Source organism: Miniopterus schreibersii, assembly GCF_964146895.1.
Source record: "Miniopterus schreibersii genome assembly, chromosome: 16".
Taxonomy (NCBI): domain Eukaryota; kingdom Metazoa; phylum Chordata; class Mammalia; order Chiroptera; family Miniopteridae; genus Miniopterus; species Miniopterus schreibersii.
In genome coordinates, this window is record NC_138116.1 from 29,479,050 (window position 1) to 29,502,717 (window position 23,668).

Consider the following 23,668-nt stretch of genomic DNA (forward strand, 5'->3'; position numbering starts at 1 on the left):
ATAAGGTTGGATCTAACATACCCTGTTTTAGGGATAACACATCAACTGCTTGATTCACTGTGGAAGAAATTATTCACGAACAACGAAGTGCTAGTGGGTTAAGCCTGCCTGTGCAGCTAGAACAAGGCATTGTGAAAAAAGGCAAAATGCACAGCTGAGGCATGTCAAAATAATCGGAACTGAGTAGGATGGTCTGCAGAAACCAGCATTTGAGAGATTATAGCGAATTGTGGTACAAAGCTGAACTTACTATGTTTTCTACTGAATCAGTCCGCGCTCTAGCTGTGCTCGTAGAGGACTGAAGAGAGATTGCTGTACTTACCACCACATGTTCGATGTGATTTGGACACATCCATCTGCCCAGGGGCATGGCAGTGAGTGGTGGCTCGAGGCAGTCCATGTGGAACAGGAGGGGGCAATAGTCACACTGGATGAGAGGGGCCACACGACAACTCCTGTAAAAAAGAGATATAGGCGATTTCTGTGGCAAGATGGGAGAATTCAAAATGACTGTGCACTGTGGAACCACCTCCCTCCCCAACGATTCAGTTACATTCATGATTAGAAAGCTGGATGAAGTTGGGGCTACCACCCGGCTCTCCATTATTCTCTTCTAAGAAGGCTGTGTCTTGTCAGGAAGTAAATGTTTACTTGGAGTATAACTAAAGTGGCTGTCAGAGCATGAATGATCAATGCTTAGTACCCACTAGGGGAAGACAGCCAACTCTACTCTGAGCTTTTTACTCCTTAAAAAAAGCGCAACTACTTCATTAAAAAAAAAATTACTTGCAACTTTCTAAAATCTTCTGCTACAGCAAGACATTTTTCTTCTGCACGAAGAACTCAGAGAGAGTTGTGCTGGGAAAATGATTTTGTAATGTATTCATGTATGCATAATGAAAGGGAGGGGGCTTAAGCAAATGTCAATTTTGATTTGTAACTACGGTATTCCTTGGATTCTCAAGATGCCCTGGAGCCATGGTCTGGGCCTGGCTCAGAGTTCTGCCACTCTACTGTCCAGTCCCCTATAGCTTTTGCTATGGAACACTTTTTTTCATATTTTTTTCTCCTGTTATCCTGTCTTTCTAACACATCTAAACAAGTCCATCTTCAGTAACTGAAGCAGTTGGTTCCTGTCACTGAGGTGATCCTATTTGAAGAAAACCAGTGTCCCAGGGAAGCTACAACTGGGGCAACCTAGAAGCTTTTGGAAGTCATCAGTCTGAGGCATACTAGCTACCATGGATAACTGTACTACATACACACACACACACACACACACACACACACACACACATATATATCTCTCTCTCTTTATTGATTTCAGAGAAAGGAAGTAAGAGTGAGAGAGAGAGAAATATCAATGGTGAGAGACAGTCACGGATCGGCTGCCTCCTGCACACCCCCAACTGGGGATCAACCCCGTAACCTGGGCATGTGCCCTTATCAGAAATCAAACTATGACCTCCTGGATCCTAGGTCGATGCTTAACTGCTGAGCCATGCCTGGCTGGGCTGTACTACTTTTAAACTCATCTTTAGTGATTTAAAAACTGTTGTTTCCAGGGACTTGTGTCTCTGCTAGCCAGAATTCTTCCTGATAGCTAGTCTAAATATCTCATGCTTCAGTTTAAGTCTAACTCCTCTTGTTCTAGCCTCTATAAACAAAGTTTACAGCACTTTGATACTGTGATTCTTTTTTTTAGAGAAAGAAAGAGAGATAGAGAGAAAGAGAGAAACATCAATTTATTGTTTCACTTATTTATGCATTCATTGGTTGTTTCTTGTGTGTGCCCTGACTGGGGATCAAATCTGCAAACTTTGGTGTATCGAGATAATGTTCTAACCAACTAAGCTACCTGGCCAGGGCTGCCAAGTACTGTGATTCTTCAGGGAATTTATTGTTAAGATATTCAAGGCTCTGATCAATTAGTTACTCAGTCTCTCTGCTCTCATATCATCAAAATATGGATTATCTACATTTAACATACATGGTTTGAAAGAGGTGATAGAAGAGAGTAAAAACATCATTTGCTGAATATGAAGAAGAGCCCCTTAGTATGGAGGAAAAATACCTGTTACACGTGAAGCAGACTTTGACTGGTAAGGGAACGAGACCATTGTGATCTAACTCATGCTGTGTCTTCTTAACGTTTTTCCCTGTGGTTTCCTCCTTTCTTCTTCTCTTGCTAGAACCTAGAAGAGAAATTGGTGGTGCTGAACTTTCTCTAGTTGCAGAGTTCCTGGCCTAAGATATGGAAACAACAGTAAGTGAAAGGAAGAGATCTCAGTAAACGCATGTGCTATGGGCCTGGACTTGGATCTCTTTCTGAGGCCCTCTGAGACATAAGTCAGAACCTTGATCAGAAGTAACTTGTTCTGTGGCAGAAATATGTCTAAATGTTTTGCAAACACAAAGTGGCCAGAAGCCTAGGCTGGATACTGGTAATCTAAGAAACATAAATAGGAAAAAAAGCCTATTCTATGGAGGTGGCTGAGGAAAAAACTATTTCACTGCATTTTAATAGAAATCAGAAAAACTTTGATCCTGTATGCATCCTACTGACCAATAGGTTTCTTAAGCTTGCCAATTTCACTTTATCTGGAAGAAAAAAATAAGATCTAGAAGCTTCATGGTACCAAGTAGAAGCCATGACTTGATTAAAACACATGCATACACACAAGGGGGGTTATTCGGTAGTATACATCAAAACTGTAAGTATAGTTTTGACCCAGCAATTCTAATATTAAGAATTTATCCTACAGACACACACTCACAAGAATACAATGATGTATTTACAAAATTATCTGTCAAAGTACTACTATAGGAACAAAAGATTAGGAAAAACCTGAATGTCCATTAACAGGAAATTAAAGAAATTATATAGTACATATATAATGGATCATTATGCAAACATTAAGAGAAACTGAGTAATGTCTACATTAACATGGAAAGATCTCTATCCAGAGCACATTGTGAAGTAAAAAAAAAAAAAAAAAAAGCAAAGTGTAGACCAGTAGATCAAGTACGCTCTTTAAGGGGGAAATAATGAGCGTGTATCTGTATTTGCTTATTGTGCACAAAGAAATTCTAGGAGATACCCAAGAACCAAACTGGTTATCTATGAGGGATAGAAAGGTGGAGACTAGGTGAATGGCAGACAGAAGCGGGAAGGGAACTTTTCATGTTTTTTGATTTTTGAACCATGTGAATGTATTTTTTTTTTTTTTAAGTGATACTGAGAAGGGTCAAAATAGAAAATTGAATAAGCACTGTGAAAGCTAAAACCTTCAAAGTTCTCTCCAGGAAGAACCAAGAACAGCATGAGACAGTGGCTACACGGACAGTGACTCTACAGGCAACACTGCTCTTTGGCTGGACAATAATCCTTTGGAAGCTGGGGTGGGGGAGGGGATATAATGGTTTGGCTAACCTGGTAGTGCAGTGGTACAAGTCAGTTCATTGGGCAACTGGAATTGGGTGGGGTTCCGCTCCATGGCGGCAGCAATCAGCAGCTCAAAAGGCCGCCTTAGCTGGGGCTGCACATAGTCTGGCTCTGCTGCCACTGGCTCCTCATCCACATCAATGATGTCCTCGTCAACGTCGTTCTGCTCAGAGGTGGGGGTCTCTGTGCTGGCATTGGATGTGGGCGTGCCAGGCCGGCTGGCTCTCCTCTCCAGGATCCGGGCATGGGCAATAGCTTTGAGTTCAGTTTTGCTAGCTGGTCTGTCCAACAAGTCAGTGTCACTGCTGGGGGATGTAGTCCTTTTGCTGGATTTGTCCACCAGTCCATTAACATGGCCCAGCTCCTTTTTCTGCTCTCGCTTCTGTGCAAATGAACAGGAGGACCCATCACATAAAGTATCACAAAATAGAAAGAGATGGATGCTACAAAGTCCTACTAGACTACAAACCAAAATTATGAAAGTCACAAGCTCATCCACCTGGGGACTTGGAACACAGTTTTGTTAAAGCTGACAACGGTTATAGCAAAACTAAAGCTGGCAAAACTATTACAGCAGTGAATCACCAAAAGGCATGGAAAATTAGAAACAATTATACAAATCACACATCATTTACTCTAAGTCATTATATTAGATACAATATCTCTATACAAAATAAGAGTAAAGAAATAAACAATTTACATTGAGAACAAGCTCAGTGAGACTGAGAACAGTGAGAATAACACAGTGAGAACCAATTAGATAACTGTAGTTTGCCTCAGAGCAGCATCCTGACCTACTGAATGATTTTAAGAACTTTGCTTAAAATAAAGAAAGTCAGCAAAAGCAAAGGTAATAGGTAAAACAGACAAGCAGAGCTCCCTGTTTAGGGAGACTGGGTGCTGGCCTGGAAGGTAACTGCACTACAAGGTGGAAGGGTGGTGTGTGGAGGGTAGGGACTCAGCAATCATCATGGTGGCTTTCAATGTTTCAAGTTGAACTAGAACTCTGAAAGTGACACTTCTTTGAATGGGAAGGTGGAGAAATGGAAAAAAACTAAGTGTATTTAGTAGGACTGGATAGCTGACAATGCATTTTCCTCCAGGACTCCAAATAGAATGGTCAAATAAGTTTAACACTGGTCTCCAGACAGGAGACCTGGGATCTTGTCTTAGTTCTGCCACTGATCTCCTATGACCTTGGGTGACTCAGGCTGGTGGGCAGGAATTTCTCTATTTGTAAAGTAAGTCTAGTAAAACCTTTCTTCTTCTCCTCTCAGGGACATGGTGACAATAGAGAGGATCATATATATGAAAGGGATGGCTAGGAGTTGGGAGAATCTAGCCCCCAGCAGGAACAGGACCTGAACACCAGAGGTTGATGAGGCCCAGAAGATATATCATTTCAATCCACTTCAGTGTAATTATAGGAGGCCAAACCAGGGAAGAGGCAGAAAAGACAGATTTGGCTCTGGTAGACAAAGAGGGCCACCTGAGAGAAGGTCAGAGTGGAATTTCAGAAAAAGTATACTATGTTAGAAAAAGGCATACTATAAACCCCAGCAAGTAGCTCTGCTTCTAGAAAATTGATGAAGAGGTAATAGAGCTTTGGAGTGAGACAGAATTTGGTTCATATCTTGGCTCTGTCAATTCCTTTGAGTCCTTGGGAAATTTATTCTGCATTTGTGAGCCTCAGTTTCTTCCTTTCTAAAATGGAGATACTACCATCAGCACTCACAGATGGCTATCTGGGTTAAATGAGGTAAGATACATTAAAATACCCAGCAGATGATGGGCACTAAAATAATGTTAGTTCTTCTCCCTCACCCTCTTTTCCTGGCTTCACCTCTTCTCCCTCAGCTGTTTCCAACCCTTTAACCACCAGCTTCTTTGAGTGGCAGGTTTTTGAAAGGCTTCTTGGCTGGCAGATATCTCTAACTGGCCCTGCTCTAATCTAACCAAGGATGCATAGGAGGTGAATGGGCTGGAGAACACCGTTTTGTGGATTGTAGGAGAAATCAAACTACAACTGTGGTTAGGTGGTTGAGTTGGCCTTGGCTTGCTTCTTAATAGGAACCCTTGTGAACACACTGAAAAATGTCTACCTAATTGTTTACCTACTTCTTAAAGGCTGAAAACTGTTACACACATAAACCACAATCTTTGAATCATCTCATCCTGTTTCTGCAACCAAGGAAGCCATCACTCATTGTGACATCACATTCAGGGCTGGGGAAAACAGAAATGATGTCACAACAAAGGAAAGTTACTTGTTGTATAATTAGTGTGGGGGTAGGGCAGGGGGCGGTTCACAATTTGCAGACAAAGTGTAATCCACAGCCTATAATTTGCAGATTGGTTCTCATATCTCAGTGGAAACACACCTACTTCCTTTTTTGATAAGGGAGAATTTAGCTTTTGCATTCCACAGTAGAAAATAATGTTCTCAAAGCCAGTACTGAATTATTGAAGCCAAGGGAAGGAGAGCTGAAGAGATTAGGCAACCTGGGGTACAAGTGGGTTCAAAGTCCTCCCACCCCCATACACCTGGCTAAGCATTTGGATACCAGTGACTTATTTGTCTTGGGGTGAGGGAAATTCTTTTTCCATCAAGCTGGAGAAGCAGCCTGGTTTTTCTTCAGCCACTTTCAGCCATGGATATAGTTGCCACATTCAGGCTACTTACAGGAGGTCTACAAGGAGATCAGACTACTCCTGTCACTAGTGAATGAACATGGCTTAGTAAATTAACACACCTCTTCTGCCCATTTCAGCAGCCCATGTTTGGATTTTAGGCCCTATTGGATTCCAAACAGTCACCATGAGGAGAATGTGGGTGATTCCAGGGCTGGAAGAGACAAGAAGAAGGGACAAAAACACCTTCAGGGCCAGGCCATCTTAGCTCTAGAGTATCAGTACTCTAGATCCGGCATTCTGAGCAAAGCCTTCTGAAAGCAGCATTATTACCTTTCGACGAACAGTGCACCGGTGACACATCCACTCCCCAGGAGGCAACATCTCTTCACTCAGTGGAGGGTTACTGCGGGGAAAAGACAAGGGCAAGACTAAGTAACTAACTAATCCTTTGAAGCAGTGGAAAAAGTCTAGCTGGGTCTGGCACAAAGCCCCATGTACCTCAACTTCTATTTTGCCCAGTACTACAGCACTGCTAGGGTTCTCTCATCTTTCAAAATGCTTACTTGGCACCATTTATAATAACCTAAAGAGTGAGTACCCCTTTCCACAGCTTGGAAAGAGAAGCCAAATCCAGAGCTATTAACAATGGGCTTACAGGGAAAGACATAAAGAACTAGTTTGGAATGTTGAGGGTCATTCCCAAACTATGCACCCTGCTAATAAAATCACTGATAGGTCCTCCACACCCTTTTCAGTCTGTTAGTGTAAGTCCAAGCTCTTACATCTGCTGTTCAAAGCCTTCTAAACACGGTCCCATTTTATCTTCCAGGCCCCTGTCGGATACCCTTCTCCCTAGTCAGGCTGAAGGCTTGTTATTTCTTTCTCTAGAACTCTCTTGCCCTAGAAAGCCATGCCTGTGAAAGCCCTATTCATCCTGTAAGTTCTGCCTCAATCAGCCTATGGTATATTAAAGATGGTTGCAAACTCTTTGATATTCCTCCCATCCAGAGGTAGTCCATTTCCTTCCTCTTGAATTGGGCTTGTCTTGTGTCTTGTATTGACCAACAGAATACAGTACAGGTGACAATGTTGTAACTTCCAAGGCTGGGTTCTTAAGATTCCATTTTTACATGCTTGGAATGTTCCATCTCAGAGCCCCGCTGCCGTGCTGTGAGAGGTCACACAAAGACTTAAGGCACTCCAATTAATAGCTTCTGTTGAAATCCAAGCCGACAGCCAGCACCACTATTGCTATGTGACTAAGTCATCTTGGACCATGCCAGCTCAGGTGAGCTTCCAAATGACTACAGTACCAGACAACAGCAAATAGAACAGAAAAACCACCCAGCTGAGCCCAACCAACCCGCAGACTTGTAAGAGAATAACTAGTATCTGTTTTAAGCCATGGAGTTTTGGGGTAGTCTGTCATGCAACAACAGAATATTGAGGACAGCTCCTCCATGTGTTCTTCTGGGATTACTCGGACATCCTAGACCCCTGGCTGCATGGTTTTGGTTCACTTTTGGCACTTCTCATGCTTCCCTTTATGTGATAGTCCTTTTATTTCTTTTATTAGAGGGACCAAGACAAGGACTGAATCTCTTCTCTCTTTGTATCTTTATAAGAGGTTGTGTACACAACAGTCACTCAGTAAGTCAATACTGAATCAAAATTAAAGCTGTGTAGGGCTAGCCTTACTGATTCTCCAGGTCATTGATTTCCATTAAGGTTACACCAAGAGCCATATGAGACTTTATTAAATCCTTGGGAGGGTCTCATTTATAATGTCTATGCAGTAGTTGTTCTCAAAGTGTGGTCTCCAAACTGGCAGCATCATTTGGGAACTTATTAGAAAGGCAAATTCTAAAACCTCACTTCAGGCCCACTGAATCATAAATTCTGGGGATAGGGCTCAGCAATTTATGCTCAACACCAAAGTTTGAAAACCACTGCTATACAGAGTAGGCTACATTTATGCTTAAGAAATTCTTACATTTGGTTCCTGGAGTTATTTACTTGAAATAGTAAGGAGGAAATCTTTCTTCAAAGAATCTGAGAAAATACTAAAAAATACTTGAGGGTTGAATAGATAAGGATTCTCCTTTAAGTCCCAGGGCTTAATGTTATCCTGCTCTACTGTTTCTACCTAAAATAGCACTGGGCTGGCAAATTTTCCTAGTTCCATGCTTCCTTGGAGCCCTGAGCATGCACATCAGGATGTCCAGCAAGTCTCACTGCTCCCTTTCTTCCCTGTTACCTTGGTGGAATCACAAGAGGAGCTGTATCAGGGAGCAGAAAACTCCAGGCATACTGGCCTCTGGGGATAGGTCTTCAAGCCCTGGAGGACCACAGGTGAATATCACCTGTAAAGTCTACCTTTGTTCTCGCCAATGTATTTCTGCATAGGCCACACCCAAACTAATGAAATGCACTCATGTAATTTGCAAAGGCCTACAGACTGCTATGCTTCAGCAGCTGTTATAATAAAATTAACCCTGAAAAGGCTGTCACTTCTGATTCTGTTTTTCATCATTTCTTTTCATCTGCCCACTGGCTTTGTACCAAGATACCCTACACCATATGTAAAGCAGAGAAGGGCAAGGCAAGGTGGTATAGACTTAGAGCTTTTGCCAAGATATGAATAGCCTCCTGGCCATCCTTCATGCTTCCCCCAATATTTCTAACCCTGCTGGCAGAATGATTTATTTAAAACACAATTCTGATCATATCACTCTCCAAATTAAAATGCCCTTCAATATTGCCCCATCCATTATAGGACAAAGTTCAAGCTCCTCAGTATTATAGGTAAGACCTCTGTGGTCAGAACCTTCCCTCCTTCTCCAGTTCCATTAAGTCTGGTGGCTCCCTACACAGCGCATACTGTTTCTCAATTCTGTCTCTGCTCATTCCAGAGCCACTGCCTACAACCACCAAAGCTGAGTCTTTCCCCGCTCCTTCACCTGGTGGACTCATCTTTTAGGGGCCCAAGTCAGGTGTTACTGCCAGGAAGCCTTCTCTGACAGCCCAATTCCCTATAGCAGTTTTGTGCCACACTATATTGAAACTATTATGTACCCAAATCCCTTTTCTATGCCTCATTTACCTTTGTAATTCCACACTCTGCACAATGCCTGGCACACAGTAGGTACTCAATAAAGCCTTACAGAACTGGGGTACACTACAAGAATGGACTTCTAGGAAGTGAAGGTAATCCCTCTAAAGTCATGAGGCAAGGCAATGCAATTGGGTAGGTACTTGCTTTGGTGGTTAAACCACACATAAAATTATGTATGTTTTCTTTCTTTAAAAAAAAAAAATCTTTATTGATTTCAGAGAGAGGAAGGGAGAGGGAGAGAGAGAGAGATAGAAACATTAAAGATGAGAGAGTCGTCATTGATCAGCTGCCTCCTGCACGCCCCCGACTGGGGATCGAGCCCGCGCTGCAACCTTGGCATGTGCCTTGACGAGGCATGGAACCTCGATCTCCTGGATCCTAGGTCAATGCTCAACTGCTGAGCCATGCCCAGCCAGGCACATATGTTTTCTGAGTCACAAAACAGCAAGAAGATATGTTTATTGATTTTTTTTTTTTTAAGAGAGAGAGGAAAGGAGAAGGAGAGAGGAACTCTGATAAGAGAAACGTCACTGATCAGCTGCCTCCTGCACACTCCCACTGGGGATCGAGCCTGCAACCTGGGCATGTGCTCTGACTGGGAAGCGAACCACGATCTCCTGGATCATAGGTCCATGCTCAACCAGTGAGCGATGTCAGCCGGGCTATATATATTATTAAGTTAATTTTTAGAGAGAGAGAGGGTGAGAGAGAAACATCGATTGGTTGCCTCCTGTACCCACCCCAACCGGGGATCAAACCTGAAACCTAGGTATGTGCCCTGACTGGAAATTGAACTTGAAAACTTTTGGTATAGGGACGAAGGTCGAACCAACTGAGCCACCTGGCCAGGGTGATTTCTTGTTTCTCTTTCTTTCTTAAATTGATTTTTAGAGAGAGAGGGAGGGAGGAGAAGGGGTAGTTAGAGAGAGAGAGAGAAACATCTATTTATGTATTCATTGGCTGATTTTTTATGTGCCCTGACTGGGAATTGAACCTGAAACCTTGGCCTATAGGGAGGATGCTCTAACCAACTTAGCTACTCTGCCAGGGCTTTGTTTCTCTTTCTTAATACAGGAGTAAAATGCTTAAAATTTTTATTAAGAGGCTTTCAAAAGTAGCTCCTGGTGGTTTCTAAAGGATCACTTTTTAGAGATACCAAGTTTCACACACATTTTTCAGAACTCTAAATTATGGCCGCATGCTTCTCTTGTCTGCCCTAAAGTGTGGGATGAGGACTGTGAGTTTAGGGAGTATGCGGGGAAGTCAGAGGGTTATCTCAAGGATGAATACAGAACTTAAAACAGTAAAGCCTTGCTGAGATTTTTCTGCTTTCTTAGTGGCAGAACATGCATCTTGAAATAAATTTGAGAATGTGGTTATCTTGAGAGAAGGTAGTAAAGTAATATCTAAGATGGGATCGAAAGGGAAGGAAGGTCTATGTTTCTAGAAAATGATCATCATAGGCATAGCTGGTACACAGGAATTGCCCATCATAAAGCTTTCTCATACTGATGCTTCCTTTTTGCCACTACCAAATCCTTTGAAGCAATTTAGAAGGCAGTTTTTCAACTCAAAAGGAAAAGGAGTCATGAAATGCCTCCAGGAAAGACAGACTATCATTGGGGTAAGAAGCTCAGGAGCTAGTTCTGGAAAATGGCTGTTTCGCAAACAGACTAGTTTTGTTCCATATCAAATACTGTCAACAGGGAAACAATTCCAGGGAGAAAGGAAATTCTACAGCCTCAGGGGACTCACGCACATATCCTGAGGACTTCCCCACCTCAGCTGCCCACCTTAAAACTCCTACCCCCATGAAAATGATGTACCCATAAGTTTAGTGTGCAACTTTGAAATAATTACAGGCATACCTCAGAGATATTGCGGGTTCAATTCCAGACCACTGCAATAAAATGAATATTACTATAAAGAGAGTCTCGCAAATTTTTTGATTCCCCAGTGCATATAAAAGTTATGTTTACACTATACTGTAGTCTTAAAAAAAGAAACTTGAACTACCTGGCCAGGGCTATATTGTAGCGTATTAAGTGTGCAATAGCATTGTCTAGAAAAAAAAAAAAAAACCCAACCACACACACACCACCACCCCTACAAATTAAAGTTCTGTCCCAGCTCCCTCTCATCCTCATATATCAATGAAGATAGCGTGCTGAGGGCTATTCTCTACTAAAGGAAATCATTAAAACTAAAAGTTAGGTAGTGCTGAACTCATTCTATCAGAGTTTCCGCTGCTCAGCAGTGAAAACTATGAAAACACTATAATAAGCCAGTGCTGCTAGTAAGGACAATACTTCTTAATCACTAAAGCTTAGACATAGCACAGTGATAATCTCATTTTACATCTAGACAGTGTATTACATACAGTTCATAGTGTTTTCACAGATGCTCTTACTTGATTATCACCACCATACTGTAAGAATTGTTAATCCCACACACAGGTGAGGAAACTGACTTATCTAAAGCCATGGAGCCAATAAGGAGCAGAATTAGAACCCAAATCAGTTTCCTAGCTCTTTTAAATCTTGAGTCCAAGCTGTTTTTGAAGAACCTTCAGTAGTTCTCTTATTTCTGGGGAACACGGTAGAATACCTATCAGAGTATCTTCCTCAACCTCAAGGTCAAGCATTTCCTTCTTCATCAGTCAATATTTACTGAGATCCCACTGCTTACTAACCAATGCCACACTGGAGGTGCCACATTGAAAGGACATAAAACAAACAAAGTTATGATCCACCCCATCAAGAAACATAGCCTTTGGGGAGAGGGGGCCAAAGTCATTTGTCCACTCAAGCATTTATTGGACATTTATTTTATGCTAGGCAATATGCTAAGTGGTGAGATTTCAGACATGGCCCTTGCTCTCAGGGATCAGACTACAGATAATGTGAAAAGGACAGGTGACCACATACAATCAACTACAAACTGATTCTTGCCACACAGACATATATAAAACTCAATTGCTCATGGATGCCAAGCTCAGCAAAGAGCCCCAGAAGTTTGGTCATTAGGTACCTGAAGGTGACAACGGCCTTTTCTCTACCTTCTTTCCATAATCTTTAGCTATTCAGCAAATGACAGGTCAGCCAGGGATCTTTTAAAGACGGTGAAATTAAGGCTCTCAAGGTGTTCAGAAAGAAACTATAGTTCTAGAAGCAGGTGTATTTCTGCATTTTGAAAAACGATTTGATTAAAGGAAGGTTCTGGAAGTGGGAGCATTTTTCTGGGAACAGATGTTTAAGTCTACCTAGTGCACAATAGTATTTGAACCTCTAGATTCCTTCTAAGAACTGCCTGTGTCCCGAGAAGGAAAGTGAGTCCTGGATGAGCTGTCTGGTATGTGAGCACGCTTGTCTTGGGCAGCTGGTAGCTCTTTAGTCAACAGGCCAAGGACCTCTATTTTCTGGCTTCAAAAGAATATGGTCTGTGGTACTTAGAGACAGGCACTCTTCTCCACATAAAAGAGTGCCTGCCCTGTGAGTATGGAGCTCCTGCAGAATATCTTCCCATCTTCACTACTTGTGGATGTTTCCTTCCAAATCACTTGTTAAAAAGCACTGGACTGCAATTCCTGGCTACAAAGTGCCTGTTTACTGCTTTCCAACTCGCTATTTATTTTAACCACTACCTGATCTTAAAGACATTCTGTTAGTTATAAAATAGTTCATAACAATAGAGCTCTAAATCTTCAGAGATTGTACAATTAAAGGATGTGTCTCAGAGTTTGGTGTGGCTCTCCATAAGGCCTAAGAGGGCCTATAAACTGTTAACAGTAATATCTATATACAAACCAATTAGAAAGCTGGTCAAGGATATTAATTTTTCAAAACTAAAATTCCTAAAGCCAACCTCTGCAGTAGAACTCTAGCATCTAAACTCCCATAAACAAATCCAATGACCTGTCTCCACTGCTGATGAGGGTGTCTACATAGGAGTATTTCAGGAATTATTGAAGAGAAAACCATAAATACATACCTCTCAGTTAACTGTAAAGCCTGAACTGACAGACCCTCTCCACGTCAAATATTCAAAGCCTGGAGCCAGATGATCCCAACTACAGCCAAAGGACAGACCCATTTTAATTTAGAAAGCTTCTTTCATTCCCTAATGAGGCTGCAGCTCACCACTGCAGGTGGAAGATATTGGTAGTTGTCATGGTTTTTGGTTCTCTAATTAAGAGGATCTTTCAAGTCATACACTAGTATGGCTGATTTGAGTCTAACCTCACTCATCTCCCTCGATTATTAATGCATGTGAACCTGCACGACATTAACATTTACTTCAGATTTAGTCCCCACCAGTGGGACCTGTTGCTCTGTGTTAATTATCCATCCAGTGCAAGCAGTTTTTCAATAAGGAACTGGGAGGGAGAAAGGAGGGGAACAAAAGAACAAAGGAAGGAGGGGAGAGGTGGAGGGAGAAAGGGAGATAGGGAAGCAGAAAGGCTGCCTTTTATTTCAAAGACCTATTTTTTACCTTACAACATGCAGATAAAAATGGTATTGCATTCTGGACTTGTTTTTTAAAATATGTTAGGTTACTGATGTATGGCTTGCAACTATCCATCCAGCTAAGTAACACTGACATTTTAAAACATGAGCCAAAGGCAACCAGAGAAACAGAAAAATATCACTTAACCAAATTAAAAGCTTGAGTGTATGTCTTAGGACAAAAGGAAGCAAGTGGATGAAAAATATTTAAGAAAGAACACACTCGCCCAGCCAGGTGTGGCTCAGTGGTTGAGCATCCACCTATGATCCAGGAGATCTCGGTTTGATTCCCGGTCAGAGCACATGCCCAGGGTTGGGGGCTTGATCCCCAGTCGGGGGAGTGCAGGAGGCAGCTGATCAATGACTCTCTCTCATCATTGATGTTTCTATCTCTCTCTCTCCCCCTCTCCCTTCCTCTCTGAAATCAATAAAGATATATTAAAAAAAGAAAAAGAAAAGAAAGACCACACTCCATTTTCTCTTCCCAGACTGACAAAATATTCTGTTTAACACAAACACTTAATAGGAACACTGTGCAGACAGCACATCTGTACATAATATACCAACAGTCTTCCATTTGGGTTCTCTTCTAAAAGAGTTCAGTTGCATGAACTGGTAGAGTCTCTCGTATCAGAACCCATCATTATCCAAGCACCAGAAGCTCTCTCGCTATGTACGGCAGTTTAAGTTGAAAAAAACCATCAGTTAGACTAAGGAAGATCTCACTGGCCTCCTACCATCATCTGTGTATCACCTCCCTTTTTTGGTGGTGGTGAGGTATTAAGGAAGGAAACAATAGCACTGAACATTTTGATTTTTAATTTCACAGTTCATGGGTGCCATCCATCCATCTGAGGTCCACTACTACATAAAAATCCTACAATTTTATTTAATGGCATTGTGTAATACCAACAGCAAAAGACAATATCGTATATATTCAGAATAGGATCACTCTCTCAGACTGGCCCTGCTGCCCTCGGCTAGCTCAGGAAATGTGTTGGTACTAGCAAAAATGGGAATAAAAGTGACTGCTAGCAGGACCACACTTAGGTCTCAGCCTCAGTAGCCATCTTGAACTATAAAGGGGCCTATGAGCACAGAAAACAAGCCCTTTATAAATTGAAAACCAGCTATGTCCTGGAAAAGCTAAGAAGCCCTGGATAAAGTTTAACTTAAAAATATATTTAAAAATGCAAATTGCCTGGCTAGCATGGCTCAGTGGTTGAGTGTCGACCTATAAACCAGGAGGTCACAGTTAGATGCCCAAGCACATGCCGGGTTGCAGGCTCAATCCCCAGTAGGGGGTGTGTAGGAGGCAGCCAATCAATGAGGAGTCTCTCATCATTGATGTTTCTATCTTTCTCCATTCCTCTCCCTGAAATCAATAAAAAAAATTAAAAAATGTAAATTAAAAGCTGTATTAATATACCCAAATTTAATGGTCTATGTTTCAAGGGAACAAAACTTAATGAAATTTAAATGTCAGCAGAAATAGTAAGCTTCATCTGGACACTTGGGCTGCAGCTTTTATCTTCAAGTATGGTCTACCTTTCAAAGGTAGGAAAGGTGGTCATATTGAAAGATATTGGAGAGACGAAAGTATATAGAAAAGTTCATGGGGGTGGAGGGTGTCCCCGAACCTTAATACCCTACCCTCCTTCATCCCAGCTACTGACTCAGATACAGCTAATGCCACAAAGTAAAAAGTACAAGGACTGCTGGTTTTCATGCAAAGCCTCAGTAGCAATGTTAACAAAAAGACCAATGAAGTGCCAGGCCATTACAAATACCCCATTGAGAAACTTAGCTAGTTGCATCATTTCCACAGGCATACAATCCTTTCAAACTAGCTGACTGTGCTCCCAAGTTTTATTGCCTTCTAAGTAAAGCTGGCCGGTGACATCCTCCCAGTGGAGGACACCTGGAGAAGAGGGTTACAAGTTAGTGCAGGAAAAGGAGGAGGGAGGGAGGGTAGAGCACCAACAGTTATACCAGGTGTTCGCTTCTGCTAACTTCTCCATAAGCTGAGCCTCGGTGCTACAGGGCCTGATCTATCATTACTGGTTTGGCCATTCTTGCGATCCTGGCTTCTCTACAATGGAAAATAGGCTGGCTACAAACATTTTTAAAATGGGCTCCATTCATCCACCTCTTGATAGATGTAGGAGCCCACCTGTTCTGGAAGAGTCAACATTCTGGCCTCAACAGTCACTTTGTAATACTCTAAGGAACATTCCATTGGAAAGAGGAACCAACAAAATTGAGTACTGTTCTGTGGCCAGATTTTAGTGGACTATCAAGAACAAGGTAATAGGTCATGCTACTCTCACAGATACAGCTCAGGGAATCTGGACCAATTTACATTTTATAGATACTGAACCCAAAATTTTATAAAGGCTGGAAAAACTAAAAAATACTAACAATGTCTTTATTTGAAATCCAACTAATTACAGGGTGGGGCAAAAGTAGGTTATAATTGTGAGTACTCGAAACAGTTTATTCTTCTATTATTTATTAATTGTTGTATTATTTTCCACACAAGCAACTGTAAGCCTACTTTTGTTCCACCTTGTATATAGAGAGCAGGTTTTAACTTAAGACCCAGCTACTTTTTGCTAAGGAGGATTTCTGCTTCATTTACTGACAGGGTCTCCTATTAAAAAATAAGGAAGGAGGAAAAATAATGCTATTATTTGGGCCAAAATAGCATAGGGGTTATTCTCTCCTTCTTTCACCCTTACCTTCTCGCCTCCTCCAATTTTACTCATAAACCTCAAAGCTCCCCCCACCCTACACGACTGAAGTAATCTCCTGGGCACCGTGTCAAACTGTGCCGTCGTGGTTTGATGCCACAGCTAAGTGCTGACTTGGGCTGCTGAAGCCTTCCAGTTATACCCTCAGTGACCTATTTAGGAGTTGAACATACCTTTCAGAGACAGAGTACCATGATTTTTTTCCCTTTGGCCCAGTTTTTTCTCAGATGGTCCCTAATCAAAGAATGATCACCCTAAAGACCTGAATGGTAAGATGTGAGGAAAGCTTGTATGCAGTAAAAGCACACAAGCCTTTGACATGAGCTCTTTCCCATAACTTAAATTGCAGACACTTTTCTTATTATTCAGCTTACATCAACACCTACAAACTATAGCCTGTAGTAAAAGATGTCTGATATTATGGAATTAGGCATTAGAATTAAATTACAATGTCTAAGTGTCATCTGTGCCAGGCAAAACCATGAGGACTTCAGAGGGATAAAGCAAAACAAGAACAAAACAATGTTTATTAAAAGGCCAAAATTAGTGACAGAATTCTCCCTAATTTAAGATGCTCTTTCAAAAAATGGCAAGCAAGATCAAAGAAAGTTGAATGTAGTAAATCTATCTATAGAACTATGAAAAGTTACAGGTTTATACATATTTAATTTTCATAAAGTATTTTAACCAAATTGATAACTGCCGATGGGAAAAGTTCACTGTAGAGTTTCCCTCTACTGTTTCCAGAGTTTTGTTAAAACCAAGAATCAGTAGAACTCTACTGATTTAATTCCCATGTTCAGTGGATGTGGGAATTCAAAAGCTACCAGCTCATCACAGGAGCCCATGACTGATGGGAAGCAGAACAAGAGTAGCTCTGCATTGCTCAGGTTTGTAATGCAGAGACTTATCTAAACTCACTTGAAGTCCTGTACATTTCACTAGCTTCTCTGCTATTCTCTGTACAAAGGCAGACAGGAGGAAAAATAATACTCAACGTCCCTCTGAATGTCATAGTTGGATAAAAGCCTGTAAATGTGCTTGTACTGCCACAATAGGATTCTACCTTGGAACTCAAGATTGCTAGTAATTCTGAGAGGGCTCCCCATCCCTGCCTGGCCTAGGGGTGAAGTGATATCTTTGGGTTATGGTTAACTACAAACCCTGCAGAGAGTCTTCTTTTGCTCACTCAAGCTTATTTCAAAAAGAGCCTCATGCAGAGCTCAAATCAGTGGGAAGGACTGATGCTTGGTTTAGGCACAGAGTTTTCCCCTTCCCTGTAGTCACTTTCTCTGTCTTTTGTCCTTTCAAGACCAGGAAACATTTTTTGAAAGATATGCTGTACAATTTGTCAGAAAATGGGTAAGGGCAAAGATTAAACACCAAACCTATTAACATATAGGAAAGCAAATGTAATTAAGGGAGAAAGGAATGGTCACTGTGTGTTTGTGTTAACAAAGGTACCATCCACTTGGAAGAATCCAGACATAATTTCTGTTCCCCAAAGTGTTTATCTTTGCACGTTCTCATTTGTAATACCACTAGGTATTATGCAGCTGTGAGCAGAGGAAATGGGTCAGCATCTGGCTTTCAAGTACAGATGCTCCTAGACTTAATGATGGGGTTAAATCCTGATAAACCCATTATAAGTTGAAGACATTATATTGTAAGTTAAAAATGCATTTAATACACCTAACCTACTGAACATCATAGCTTAGCTTAGTGAGTTTCTACTGAATGTGTATTGCTTTTGCACTATCATAAAGTCAAAAAAGTCAGAAGTTGACCATTCTAAGTCAGAAGCTGTAGTCTAGTGAGCATTTAGTACACAACTGCAAGAGGAAAGGAGCTCTTTGAATGAGTCGTTTTTCATTACTTAGAAAATTTTATCAATCTGTATGGTGTACTTGGAATTTACTTATTGTGAATTCACCAACAGCTCTATGTAGTAGCCAAGTTCCTTTTTGATGATGGATAAAAATCAATGATTTCTCCTTTTACCAGTATCTATTGTACTTCTCAGTGTCTTTTGCCTCCCACACAAATGTGCTAAAACTTCATCTTTATTCTTATTTGCTGAGACCTAGATTTAGAAATAACCTTAGGCTTAAAGGATAAGGATTTTGATATCCATAAATGGCAGGCAGAAAAAGGAGTCACCTTATTCTTCTTAACTGTTCTTGAGTCATGGGAAAAGCAGTCAGCTAGTGACCTGTGCATGCGTCCTGGGCATGGTGACAAATCCGCAATACCAAAGTGCCTTTCTGAAATTTGGTCTAGGACTTGCACTGAATACAATGTCCTCCCTTTCAGGAAACTGGCAGGGGGACAGCTGTACTCTTGTCCTATCCCTTGGGAGGATAGCATTATGCAGAGGTGCTCTTATAAGTGTCACTCATTGACTGGCAATGCAGCTGGCCATGTTGTACTCCCTGAGGACTCTAAGTCAAAGGAAAAGCACAGAGGAGGTGGGAAAACACCCCCTGCTCAGTTCTGGTGACTTAAAACTCTGACACCTTAAAATAAGAATGCATTTCCAGGAGCTTGTGCTGCATTATCACAGTAAGTGCCATCATAACCCCAAACAGAACCTTCCACTGGAGTGACCTGCTTAACTGCACACTCAAGGAATTGTTGTACATGTGCTAGTTCAGAGATGGATTTCAACATTATTACCTATAACCAAAAGCAAACATTCAGCTTCATCTATATTCTACTACCCTCTCACCTGTAGAAGAGATGTATCCACTTCTGTTAAGAAGCAGGACATCTGCATTTCTAGGTAGCAAAAATCCTCTTGGGAGCATCAAAGCAGACTGTTTCTTTTTACAAGTTATATAAAACCTGCAGGCAAATATTCTCTCCCTATTTACTGCTACCTAGGCTTACATAAAGACACATATAAACTGGTGAGTTCATTGCAGTGTACAAAAAACTTTTTGTCCTTGTTAACTGGTTCAAAAGACAGCTCATTAATTGATCTGGAGTCATTTCCACCCCAAGCTGTTACCAATCAAACTGATGCAATTAAAATCTTCCTCCTCAAACTAGGAGCCCCCAAGTATGAGAAACGCCCACACACAGAAATTTTCTATTGTGGCTGGTGGGTGCCAGGTGGGCATCCTGCCTTAAGGCAGGTGATGGATTTCTTTAATACTTCCTCTAGGGTACCTTTCAGTGTTAGACTTCTTTGTTGAGAAGGGTCACTCAGAAAAGTTCAAACAGCAACACACCAAAGCATCTCGTAAGGTTCTCTCTACTGAGATGCACCATCCTGACTGAAATTCACAGAAGAAACCCTTTACTCACTGTCATTACATAGATCATACAGGCATAGACATTAATATGTGATTAAATCTACCACCTTTTTTAAGTAAGACTCAAAAACTGAAAAATAAAAAGAGAGGGGAAGTGAAAAGACAACCCACAGAATGGAAGAAAATACTTGCAAATCAAGTATCTGACAAGAGACTTATATCTAGAATATATAAAAAAACCTCTTGCAACGCAATAATAAAAACCCAAATAACCCAATTAAAACTGGACAATAGGTCTGAATAGACATTTCTCCAAGAAAATATACAAATGGCCAATAAGCACACGAAAAGATGTTCAACATCATTAGCCAGCAGGAAAATGCAAATCTCAATCTCAATGCGATAGCATTTTGTACCCAAGAAGACATATAACAAGGGTTAGAAAAGATGTGGAGAAACTGGAACCCTTACACACTGATGGTGGGAATGTAAAATGGTGCAACCACTTTGGAGAATAATCTGGCAGTTCTTCAAATGTTAAACTAAGAGTTATTTAGCAATTCCACTCCTGAATATACACTAAGAGAAATCATAGCATATGTTCACACAAAAACTTGCACACAAATATTTATACCATCATTATACACAATAGCAAAAAGCAGAAACAACCCAAATGTCCACTAACTGATGAATGAATAAATAAAATGCATTATATCCATACTTGGAATAGTATTCAGCCATAAAAAGATTAATAAACCCTACAAGGATGAATCTTGAAAACCCACTGAGCCCTTTTGAGTATCACTGTACTTTCACTCAGAGCTTAATAAAAACCAGTGTTTCATTTAACAAAAGAGTGATTATTTGAATCCCTTTTCAGTCCAAATCAAGTACTTTATCTTTATTTTTTAAAATTTTTATTGACTTGAGAGAGAGAGGGAGACAGACAGACATTAATTTGTTGTTCCACTTATTTATGCATTCATTGGTTGTTTCTTATATGTGCCCTGACTGTAGATGAAACCTGCAGTCTTGGTGTATTGGGGACGATGATGCTCTAACCAACTGAGCTACCCAGCCAGGGTCCAATTTATCTTTATTTTATGATTTGGCTTTCAAAAAATTCTCTTGGAGACATACTTAATTAAGAATTTAAAATAAACACAAATCCATCTCCATATTAAAAATAAAGATTGTACTTAAACATGCCTTTACAATTTACATATGAAAAAATACACAAGTCATTTACAAAGGCCAACAATGGTCCTAATATATTAGAGGAGCAAATCTGTAAAGTACTTTGTTTGAGAGCCTTAAGCAACAGCAGAAGATCAGTGAGATTACAAGTGCATCCTACCTTTCACTGAGTATGGACAGGCCCAAAATGAAAAATTTCACAGAACAGTACCACTAAGTATTTGCCTTAACAAAACAGTTACTTCTGAGGAGTATTACCTCCTTTTCCACTTTTGATAGTTCTCATGCTTCCTTTCTCAACCAAAGCCATCTGGGTCACAAACATTTTGTGAGCAAACAATTCATACCAAATATTCTTCTTATATTTTTAAACAGTGATTATCCTTTATCTTTGGATTAAAGCACTCATGTCACAAGAATTAGCCCAAGCCCAACAGTAGTTTTACAAAGCATGCATGTGATATTGAGTTGAAGTTGATCAGCAATGGACCCTCCCTGTTCGAGTGGACCACTTAACAATACTGCAAACCCACCTTCCAATGCAACACAGCAAATGCAAAAGTAAATACATAAAATATACATAAAACCAAATCAGGTTTATTGTTCAATCATTTTACTACTGAGGGGGCAAAGGTGAAGAGAGGGATTCCTGATGCTGTCACCTCCAGTTCTTCAGCGCCAGGCTTCTAAACACTTACTATATCAGAAACAACAGATTCGTACGATAATGTTAATATAAATGCATTTTAATTCATCACTTGCCTGACACTATTCTAATGAGGAGCTAAAGAGAACAAAATCAGAAAAACCCCCTCCTTAAAAGTTCACAGGGCAAAGGTTTTCTGCAAAGCAGTTAGTTTTCTACTCTATGTGTGAAATCATTCTTGTTATGACTCACTGAAAATTAAATATGCAAAACTCTAAGCTGAGCTTAGTTTTGCCTGTGCACAGAGACCTTTTTTACGCTCATTCTTCGAAAACCTCATTTTGGATCTTGCTGCCAACACCAGAGAGAGGAAAGCGGCCAACAATTCCAAATATAACATGCGGAGGCAAATGCTACAGAAATCTGTCTGACGGGAAGTAACCATGCTGAGGTCTGCTGAGGTAGATGCACTTCTCAATCAGACTGTTTTGGTCTCTCAGTCTGGAGCAAAATGCCATGAGAAAGCAATCAGAGGAAACCATCCAGTTTCTAGTCAGCCTCATTACCAATGCCTCATGGTACTCACTTTATCAGTGAGAATAATTCTATTCATCTCAAACAGAAAGATGGGTCAGTGGCAACTAGAGCTCCACCAGTTATTCTAATTTTTTTTTCTTTTAAACCAACGTTTTAGAGACCAGTCTATGGAAACCAGTATTTTCATAAGGCTTAACTCATGGCATGACTATTATAATAAAGGTCAGGTTCACCAGGGAACTTAAAAACGTATCTCTTTCCAATTCTCCAGGGGCAGGTTTCGTAACCCCTGCTACCACTCTGAATAACTGATAACCACTTAAACTTGGATAAAATGATTACACTATCACTTAAACAAATACAAAAACATTATTAGCTCCTAAAGTTTAATACTTTAGTGAAGTAATGGTACTGAGCACAGGAAAATTCATTTCTTCACCCAGATCATTACAGAAAATCCAGAAATAGGACAGTCTAAATGGGAAAAGGATTATTCTTCATATAAAGCACTGGCCCCTGAGAAAAGACAAGACAATTAAAACAGCTTATTTGACCAGTCATTTCCTCCAGTAGTTTATCTTAGAAAAATTCCCTGTGGTTGTAGCTGTCACTAAGCCCAGGAGGTAAAGTTTGCCTAGAATCACTTCTGGAACATTTTACTAGATCCTGTTCACTATGAGGCAAGCTGGCAAGGCACACCAGGGAATGAAAAAGCACTTGTCTCAGAGCTTTGAATGGAGACCCACAGCAGCACTGCAGTTGTGATCTACAGGGTTTGCAAAACTCCATCTTCACTCTTCTACATTCTGTATATGAGGAAAATGATCACACTATGCTTATCTAAATAATCCAGTCTTAGCTAGTTAAAAAGGGAAGCAAGAGAAAATATAGCCATACTGTCTAACCTCACTCCCATATGGTACAAGAAAGCAATAATGGGATAAGTTAAGGAGAGCACATTCAGGGATCAAAATTTTCTGAGACATTAACTGCTTGACCTAGCCACTCTGGCTGAGATGGTTAATGCAACACTTCACTTGTGCTGGAAAGAGCGTGGGGTAGGAGGCAGGAAAGTGGGATAAGCCACGCTTAAAAGAAGGCTTCCTGCCTTTGTGCCAATATCTAGGATGTTTTGTGATTTATATAACTCAGATAAGTTAATGGTACATTCAGTACTGACATCTTCAAAGGGGGAACTGGAGATGTGAAACAAGCCCTGCCTCATTTACTAGGATTTTCAAATCTCTGATTACCAGTTCCTATTCATGGTCTTATAAAAAGTATTCAATGAAATGCAGAATCTGGGCAAGCCTGAATCTCACCAACAGCTAAAAAAAAAGTCCCTCCCTCCCTCCTCCCAGCTAAATCGGAAACTGTTAACTGTACAACTTGACAAGATTTAGACTCATCTAATTAAAAGATTCAGAGGTTAGATTTTAGAGTTTAAAAGCCCAATGTCAGGCAAAACAGTATACTTTTTCCATGCCTGAACTTTCTAATGAACAATTTCAGCTTTACTAAACAAATGAGACTAAAAACAATAAAGTGCTTATTAAATTTTCACTTAATATGGGATCAC

General features: G+C 40.7%; 1 protein-coding gene across 2 annotated transcripts in view; it reads right to left on the reverse strand.

The window, feature by feature from the left end:
- PHF12 (PHD finger protein 12) overlaps positions 1-23,668 on the reverse strand; it is a 39,595-nt gene that overhangs the window by 12,651 nt on the left and 3,276 nt on the right. For both annotated transcript variants that reach the window (XM_081162202.1, XM_081162203.1), the window contains 4 exons: positions 6,410-6,482; positions 3,434-3,827; positions 2,075-2,195; positions 323-455 (listed from right to left, as the gene is read on the reverse strand). In XM_081162202.1, coding sequence (XP_081018328.1) covers positions 323-455; positions 2,075-2,195; positions 3,434-3,827; positions 6,410-6,482 — 721 coding nt within the window. The remainder of the gene's footprint in view (positions 1-322; positions 456-2,074; positions 2,196-3,433; positions 3,828-6,409; positions 6,483-23,668) is intronic.